The 9,763-nt window shown below is 47.4% G+C and overlaps 1 protein-coding gene across 1 annotated transcript in view; it reads left to right on the top strand.

Moving 5' to 3' along the window:
• The window catches only part of Pde10a (phosphodiesterase 10A), a 180,665-nt gene that overhangs the window by 109,524 nt on the left and 61,378 nt on the right, over positions 1 to 9,763 (top strand). The window contains exon 3 of the mRNA XM_021220932.2: positions 9,712 to 9,740. Within this exon, the coding sequence (XP_021076591.1) occupies positions 9,712 to 9,740 (29 nt within the window). The remainder of the gene's footprint in view (positions 1 to 9,711; positions 9,741 to 9,763) is intronic.

The raw sequence follows: 9,763 nt of genomic DNA, 5'->3' as shown, positions 1-9,763 counted from the left end.
GGGGGGGGGGCACCTGGTACAGAAGTAGGTGAGTGTTTCGGAAAGGCACCCTAGAGGGCCAGTTAGGTTGTTTTCTCCTGGAGTATAGCTGAGCACCCTAGGACATTTAGAAAGCACTCCAGGGCTTTGAAATGCCAACAACTGAGAGGGCCGTTAGCCCTGCCCCAACCCTTTCATTCCCAGGGTACACTTCATATGGAAACTTGAGGTGATTGGAACCCATGGCAGGCAGTTCTTGGGTGAGGTAGTGGGAGCCCCATGCTCTCCATAGCAGCGGGGGCAAAGGTAACTGTGCTGTGGGGTGCAGGCGGCAGGTGGGGCCTGCCTGGCCTTGGGTGGGCCTTGAAGGAGGCAGTAGGGCAACCATCTTCCTAGCTCAGCTTACCTTTCCTCCCCCTCCCCACCCCACTCGCAGCTCTTCTGAGGTTTCTCAGCCTTTGTTGGAGATGAGATAGACAACCTGCCATTTGTGTGTGTGTCTGAGTGGTTACTCCAGAGGTGTGGGGGCGTCATGACCTCTACTAATTTCTGATTTCAAACTGTGGGTTTTTTTTTTTTTTAATCTTTGTTAAATGATAGCTATTGTTTTTCTCATTTCAATTTTTTTTTTCATTCCTTTGTAAAGTTTCTCTGTTGCCTTCTGTAAGTACACGTAAAAATGCCTTTGGTGTGGAAAAGCAGGCTTTCCTCACCCACACAGTTGCGGGCATCTGTCGGAGGCAGAGCCATAGGTGAGGCTTGACCTCCCAGAACCTGACTGGTCTGATCTGCATGTGTGTGTGTGTGTGTGTGTGTGTGTGGTCAGGGTCTATGGATTCCTCCTCAGGGGTAGGACATGTGAGGTCTGAATGTTACATACCACACATTGAGTGCTTCACTGGGGTTGAGAATCGACCTCACGTACCATGTGTGTCAGAATGCTGGCTGCCTCTTCTAGTTTGTCCCGAAGTGACATCATGCTCAAGGTGAAAGATGTTCTGTGTCCTTTCCCATTTACTAGTTACAATTCTATGACAACCTGTAGAAACCAGCTGCAGGCTGCCAGCCCCTCCCTGTTGATGTCTGTGTCCAATGCCCTTTTCTTTGCAGTGAAGGTTTTTCCTCCTGTGATAGCTAATTGGTTGTATCTCTTCTTTTTCTTTATTTTTTATTAGATATTTTCTTCACTTACATTTCAAATGCTATCCTGAAAGTCCCCTATACCCTCCCCTCGCCCTGCTCCCCAGCCCACCCACTTCTGCTTCCTGGTCCTGACATTCCCCTGTACTGGGGCATAGAATCTTCACAAGACCAAGGGCCTCTCCTCCCAATGAGGCCATCTTCTGCCACATATGCAGCTAGAGACACGAGCTCTGGGGGTACTGGTTAGTTCATATTGTTGTTCCTCATATAGGGTTGCAGACTCCTTCAACTCCTTGGGTACTTTCTCTAGTTCCTCCATTGGGGGCCCTGTGTTCCGTCCAGTAGATAACTGTGAGCATCCACTTCTGTATTTGCCAGACACTGGCATAGCCTCCCAAGAGGCAGCTATATCAGGGTCCTGTCAGCAAAATCTTGCTGGCATATGCAATAGTGTCTGGGTTTGGTGGCTGTTTATGGGATGGATCCCCGGGTAGGGCAGTCTCTGGATGGTCCTTCCTTCCATCTCAGCTCCAAATTTTGTCTCTGTAACTCCCTCCATGGGTATTTTATTCCCCATTCTAAGAAGGAATGAAGTGTCCATACTTTGGTCTTCCTTCTTGAGTTTCATGTGTTTTGCAAATTGTATCTTGGGTACTCTAAGTTTCTGGGCTAATATCCGCTTATCAGTGAGTGCAGATCAGTTGTATCTCTTTACATTGCTTCCTTCTGTTCATGCCCCTTGGCTCTGCTCTGACCGTTTATGGCTCCGAGTTAAGCTGGGTTGCTGGGACAGGAAGAGTTCTTCCCGGATTCCAGCAGTCTCTCATGCTCTCATGACAGGGTCGCCTCATTTTGCGAGGTAACATTTTGTGCAGGCTTTGAGCCAGATGGCTTAATAGGGAGCTCAGCCCCCTAACCCTTACCTCGGCAGCCTTCTGAGCCTGCTCGCACATCTCTGACAAGGCAATGGAGTCTCTTTATAGACTGATTCAGGGCCGACCTCTGACTCAGGTAATCACAAACAACAGCCAGATATGTTAAGAATTCCTGGCTATTAACTTTCTTGGTGTACAATGCTGTGGGTTTTAACACATCTAGGTTCACATTACCACCAGATTCAGGACACAGCACACCTGTGACACTACTGTCTCCCCTGCTAGTCACACCCCTGCACATCTAATTCTGCACTAACTAAACGACTCTCTATTGCTATGTTTTTTGTTTTGTTTTGTTTTGTTTTTCTGGTTCTGAATATATCCAGTAGTGTTTAACCACTTCTGATCATTCGCGAGTCTCTTGGCACCTTGGCTATGAGAGCCTCCTCAGCACCCTGGGGGTGCTGAGCTGTCTTTGGTTGGGTATGACCACCCGGCATTGTCAAGCCTCAGCTAAAGTGTAGTCGGGTCATTTCCAGTGTTTTGAAGTCAGAGCTAACAAGATGGCTCACCAGGTAAAAGTGTGTGGCATGTATGCCTATTGATCTGAGTCTCATCTTTGCAACCCATAACGAAAGGGGATCACATCATCCAAAGTTGTCCTTGAGCATCCATGCTCCAACCATGCTGCATGTGTGCCTGCGTTTCCAGATATGCGTCACACACAGTAATATAATAATAATGATAATGATAATTATCATTATTATTTTTATTGTGGAGTGGTAGAGGAAGACACCTGTCATTTAATTCTGGGCTACACACACACACACACACACACATACACACACACACACACACACACACACACACACACACACACACACACACACACACACACACACACACACACACAGATTATACATTACACAAACACAAATAAGAACCACATGAATGCTACTTCAATTGCTTCCTAGAAGGAACACTTCCTCTTGACGGGAGGCTACCAGCCCATTCGCTTGTTGAAGAAGCACATGTTTTTGTCTGACACAGGTTTGATCCGAGGGATTTATTGTAAAATGTCCAGACGTAGCCACCACCTGTTCCATGTTTCTGCTGCCTACAGTTTCTCATACACGGAGGTCTGTGATGTTTCCCAAGTTGTGAGTTCTCAGGACTTGTTTGGCGGCACAGCCTGCCATCCCTATACTTAGCCTCTTGCTTCTAACCTAGTGTTTGACACAATGACACATTCATTTAAGAAACAGAGATTGAGGGAGTGAATGTCTGATTTGGAAGCACTGCATTTGTCTTCACCGATACTAACTCTGTTTGTGGTTAGATGAGTTAAGGTTGTATATTTTGGTGATGGGGTAGGATGGGGGGAGGATGGGGTGGGCACAGGTGGGAGAGGATGAGTTGGGCCTAGGAGGAGGAGATAGGGTAGGGACAGGGGGAGGGGACAATGTGGTCACAGAGAGGAGGGGCCCAGGGAAGAGGGGATAGAGTAGACGGGGGAAGGAGATGGAGTAGTCACAGGGGAGGGGATATGGTGGACACAGGCAGAGGAGATGCATCTAGCTCCCTGCATTGATATACAGGCTAGCACAAAGAAGCTTCGGCTTTCCTGTCACCGTCACCATGAGACTGGGGAAAGGGCCAAAGCAGGACGTGAGGACCATTCATCCATCTGGGCCAATGCCTCATCTGCATCTGCTGCAGGATATGTAGGCGGCATCTCTGCCCCGTGAGGAATGAGGGCATATCTTCCATCCTGATCGGGGCCTTCCCTCCAGGGTCTGCCTTTCCTGGAATCAGGACATGGAGAAGTCGGTTGCGTGCCGGAGCTGTACTGTCTCCCGCCGGGCCCCTACTCCTGTCTTCCTGTCTCTGACTGGTCCATTGGATGTCCAAGCTGAGGTGAAAGCAGAGCAGGGACTTGGCCGGAGAACTGACATCTGTGGGATGAAGGACAGATTAGGAAGGAAACAAACACAGAAATACAGTGGACTGGGGCCGGAAGGAGTGCTCCAGAGTCCTGAAGCCCAGCCTTGCCTGTGAATGGCAGTGGCTGGGTTTTCACAGTGAGCACCAGGCTGGCACCTGCAGGGGCCTCATAGGCATAGGTGTGACTGCAAGTATGGTGGCTGTGTCCCCTCTATTTCCTTCTGCAGGTGCTGGTTGAGGTACTTGGGTTTGGGAAATGGCACAGTTCCCAGCAACAACGTTTAAAATTAAATTATAAAGACATCTGTTCTCCCCCACTTCCTTCCTCTAGCCCCTACCCCCAGCTCCCCTCGAGTCCACAGCCTTCTGCTTTGTGTCTGTCACAAACCTGTGCATAAGCAGGTAAACAGAAATTGTGGCATGTGTATCATTGCGTTTGATGCTCAAGTTTTCAGGCAAGGACAAATTCTGGTGCCCTATCATACAACAAAATTCTCCCAGAGCCTTTTCATATATTTGAACCAAAATGAGACATCATAGATAGACACAGATAATCAGGCTGAGGAGGTGGCCTATGGCTGTGGCTGACTTAACCTCTGCTGTCATTCTTCGGGGACTGTCCGTCCCTCTTGCATTTTTGAGACCTTGTGTCTCAGATCCTTAAGAAGGCACCACTCTCTCTGGTCGATCTGAGAAGGACTGCCTTTGTTTTACCCAGCTCGTTAATTAACATATGTTCATGTTAATGGGGCATCATTTACTTATATACCCATAGGCACTACACAGTGATCAACCCCAAAGACCATTAAATAATTGGATGCACCTCTAAAATGTAGCAATTGGTTCGAGTTGCAGACATTACATGTATGTTTTTCAGTGGGTGTGGCATTAGGCTCCCACGTCTGGGTCTGCTCTTCCATCCCAGCGCCTGCCTTTGTATGCTAGGGTTACACTGGATTTTGTAACTGTGGCTCTGTAGCATAATTTGAAACTAGACATTAAACACCTCCAGCCCGGCTCTTCTGCTCTGGATCTTGAGTCTCGATGTCACGGATGAGTCTGTCCCTGGAAAGACGGCAATGCTGTTTTCTCTTGCTGACTTTGTGCAGTCTTTTGCCTCAGTCAGCAGTGAGATGCTGTGCCCAACTACTAAGTATACCTCTCTAGACATTCGTAGCAATTTCTAAAAAGGCGCTATATTAAGTATTCATTTTACCCAAAGAGATAAACGTCTGAGTGACTTAAAAAGTTGCTTAGTATTTGTTCGTTATTGGGAGACAATTGTATGGTAGGTAGGCAGGTGTGGTCAAGCGACATTGTCAGTCTGCTTGCTATTCTTCCCTAGTAGGAGAAAGTTCCAGTTTAATGTGATTTGTTTTACACACACACACACACACACACACACACACACACACACACACACACACAAATACAGAAAGAGGAAGAGAGAGAGAGAAAAGAGTCTTAAATCTAGATTCCACGTATGAAAGAAAATGGATGATAATTGTCTGAGTCTGGGTTATTTTACTTAACAGTGATTCCCCCCCCCCCAGCCCCCAAACACACACTGCTTCCTACAGGTGGCGTGGCTTCCTTTTTCATTGCAGTTAAATAGAACCCCTTTCTCTGTCCTACATCTTCCTTACTATCCACTGGTTGGTGACTGTCTAGGCTGGTTCAGCTCCTGACTGTTTTTTTTTTTTTTTTTTAATGCAGCAGCAGTGAACAAGGATGCATAAGCCTCTCTGTAGACTTTGCTCTCTGAGTCTGGCCTGCAGAGCCAGCAGTGAGATCGTTCAAGTTCAAGTGGTAGCATCTTGAAGGCCCTTCACGCTGATTTCTGGCAGCTATACCAATTTACACACACCCCTGCCAACAGTAAATACGACTCTGCTCTCCGAGACTCTGTTAGCCTTTGGTTGTCTATGTCCATTCTGACTGGGGGTGAGATGGAATCGCCACACAGTTTTGGTTTGCATTTCTCTGATGGCTCAAGGAAGTTGAGTACCCATTCAAGTATTGATTGATCAGCATGTCTATTGACATTGTCCCCTCCTTTTACTGATTGGCATGTATGTGTACAAGTTGGTGTTTGCATCAGAGATGTGTGCACCTCATGGTGGTGGAGGTTGGCACTGGGTGCTCTCTGTCACACTCTCCCTTATGTTTTGGGACAAAGCCTGTCACTGAACCTGCGCTCAATGATTTGAGCTCCCAGGACCTACCTATCTCTGGACCCCTGTGCTGGGGTTATAAACATGTCCTGCCCTCACTGAATTCAAACTCAGGTCCCCATGTTTGCACAACAAGCACACCCTCCACTGAGCCAGCTCCACAGGCCCAATTTCTACAGGTCCTCATATAGCCTAAATATTAACCCCTTGACTGATGTGATCAAATGTGTCTGATGTGAAGCTGTGGGTCATATTTCCCTCTCTGCCAGATGTCTCCACCCTCTGCTGGTTGTTTCTTTTACTGGGCAGAACAGTTTAGCACTGTGGAACCCCACTTGGCGTCGTCACTGTGGGCTTGTTCCCTGTACTCCTGTATTCCTGAGGCCTTTCAGGAAGATCGGAATGAGCTTGTGACAGAAGCCACAGGAGCACTCCAGTACCTGTGCACGGTCCAGATTTCTTTAATCTGCTGTTACAAGTGTGGGTCCATTACTGTAATCCCATCTCACATCAGGGACACATTGAGAGTAGTCAGAAAACACAAATATCCACACATTTATAAAGACTTATAAAATATTTAGAGGGAGTATTTACTGTGAAAGAGGCACCCATTAAGTGCTAGGAACCCCTAAGGGAATTCTTTTCCCTCCATGCCCCGTTCTTGCTAAGGCTTTTAAAGATCATTAGGATGGAGCTCGGATGGAGGCGGTTTTCCTTTCTGAAAAAACACATTTGTATTTAGCAAGCCTATTTGTTCTGATGCTACTGGTTTCCTGGTTGGTCTGTATCAATGGAGTGCACGCGTTCCCGATGACAGGGCTGGGTGCCCAGGCACAGGCTCCTAGGTATCTAGCTGATGAGCAGACATGTATTTAAGGAAGAGGCCCTCTCCTGCCTGAAGGCCTGTGTCCTCTGCTGTGAACCTTCCTACTGATGATTCGGTGCTCGCAAATAACTTAAACTCTGTTTTCCAAGCCAGCTCCCTGTTTTTCAGTGTCCCTTACCCAGCCATTCAAAGGGAGCTTGGCCTTTAGACAGTGTAAAACGCCCAGCAGCAGCTCAGGGGTGGGCACTGCTCAAAGCCAGGAGGACAGCATTCCAAACCGAGGCTCTAACCTGGAATTCCTCCTGCTCACCATGGCAGTAACAGAATGGGTGGGTGGGGGTTCACCAGCAACACTGCAGAATCCGTCAGAGGTAGCGAGTTGCTTCTTTGCTATTTATTTATTTATTTATTTATTTGTAAGAGTAAGTATTTTCAGTGACAATCCTCACTGTTAGGATGGTGTCTCTCTTCAGATGTTTTATGGCTCCCCAGTACAGCCCTTTCTCAAGACAGCACAGCTGGGCACGGCAGACAAAGGCTTGCCATTGCTCACTGGAATCCCTCCACTACAGAATGGACTTAGACGCCTCCCTTCTATTTGCTTAAATCTGTGGGACAGCGGAGTTCAATGAATGAAAGTTCCAAGTATAGGAAAGAGGGAGCCTCATGACGACATTCTGTGTGTAATAGACTTGACCATTCTTTTAGCATAAGGTATAATGGCCAAGTCAGATGAAGAGGGCAAAAAAGAGGGGGAAGAGGGAGAGAAGGAGCGGGGGGGGGAGGAAGAGAAGGGAGAGGAGGAGAAGAAGGGGACAAGGAGGAGGATGAGGAGGAAGAAGAAGAGAAGGGGAGGGGAGAAGGAGGAGGAGGGGGAAGAGGAGTAAAAAGAGAAGGAAGAGAGGAGGTGGAGGGAGAGATAGTTTTTTTCTAAATTAGTTCCAAGGTGAAAACCCAGAAATCATCTGTAGGCAGTTTTCTTGCAAATACCTTAAATTGCCCAGAGAACTGAAGATAGTTGGTTCCGTAGCTATCTGCAGGCAGTGGATGTAATGCACACACTAGTCTGAGGAGTCAGGTGCTTGGCCCTGGTTACTTCTCGGATAGGAGGAGTGACAAGCCAGGTCAGGGAAAAAAAAGCAGGAAAATCTTTCTTAAGAGGTGTGGGACTCTGAAACTGTTCTCTGTAGTGGTCAGGGAGAGAGTGCAGAGCCACACTTGATTAGGCTCTGTTCTATCACCATACCCAGCCCCACCACACACTCCACATTGGAAATCTGTATAGATTACTGTGTTAGTTAGTTAGTTAGTTAATTAAATTTGATACATGCTTTCACTGTACAGCATAGACTGGCCTCAAACTTACAATCCCCCTGCGTCAGTTTCCCTAAGCACATACCACCATACCAGTCAGTTCGCCATAAGCCCTGCTTAATGAATTGCTAAGACACATTTTTTTAAGTACGCTCTCTCGAGCCTCTGTAGCTTTAGAATCCACTAATAAACTAGTGATGGTTTAACAGCTGCCTTCTCAGGAGGTGAAGAGTAAGAATCTCCACGATGCTGCTTCAATAAAGAAGGTTGAAAAATGCCCGAGTCCTGATACATTCTTCAATCTCAGACGAGCCTTGAGGCAGCACCTAAGCCATTCTTTGGCCATCACCCACACACAGTAGGCATACACCAGCAGAGTAGGACAAGCAATGTTGAAACCTAATTGTTTGTTCTCAAGATCCACAGTGTGCTCTGGACTAAACTTGATCTCATAGCAGAAACGGATGGCAGGACACACTGAGATCCAGGGATGGGTCGATGCGGATGGGGTTTGGGGGGGGGGGGATCACTGAAAGAAAAGGGAGGCTCAGTCCTGTCTGAACTTGGGAGCTTGCATAGGGGCTGTTTTTGACTGTCCCTGCTGCACGGACACAGGCTGGGGCAGAAGTGTAAGTTGGAGGCTGACCTGTGCTGTACAATGAAAGCATGGATCAAATTCAGTGTGGTGCAGGTGTACAATACTTGCAGACAGACTTTGATGGCTGAAGATGATACAGGACCCAAAAAAGAGATGCTCGCAAAGATGTAGTTTATTTAGAGAAAGGATACAACATTGACACACATGCCAAACATTGAAACAACATGCCTGCTGGATCTGGACAGGTGGGCAGAGCTATCGCAGCTGACAAGCCACTCTAGATATTATGTCCTATACTGTAGATATGATACTGGCATTGTCTTATTTATAGCCAGAACCAGTAGCCAGGCCCTTGGAGTCTTGCTGAGACTAGCTGACAGCCATCACTGTTGCTTCAGCAGTAAATGCTGACATAGGGGTGTGTGCTGCTTGTATTTGCCTTTGTAGGACGTGCCCAGGCCCTTGCATGCCTGCTGGGACCTCTCCTCAGAGCACATGCACTAAGGTGGGGGTGGGGGCGGGGGTTGCAAAGGGTCTGTGTGGCGTTTCTACTTCTGCCTCTTTGTAACCCATTAGTATCTACAGAGTTGACTGTGTCTTCCTGTGATTGTGTGTCGATTTCAGAATCTTAAAAAAGAAAAAAAAATGTAATCTGCACAAAGGGTTGCTGTGGTAATTAGTGTCCACAAATTTATTCTCTTGATGTAGTATGTTTAACCTTTCCAGTCTTGACAACCAAGACTCTCAGACTTCCTCAGAGGGAGCTTTGCAGAAGTGTGTGGAGACTGAGCGTATGTGCTGTGGCTCAGTGTGTCTTCAAGATGCTAACTGTTTCTCTCCTTGCTTCTCTACCCCCAGATGAACCATCTCCCAAGGAAGTCAGCAGGGTGAGTAACTGAATGCATTTCCT

Source organism: Mus pahari, chromosome 21 (assembly GCF_900095145.1).
Source record: "Mus pahari chromosome 21, PAHARI_EIJ_v1.1, whole genome shotgun sequence".
NCBI lineage: Eukaryota > Metazoa > Chordata > Mammalia > Rodentia > Muridae > Mus > Mus pahari.
This window is presented reverse-complemented; position numbering and strand designations above follow the sequence as displayed.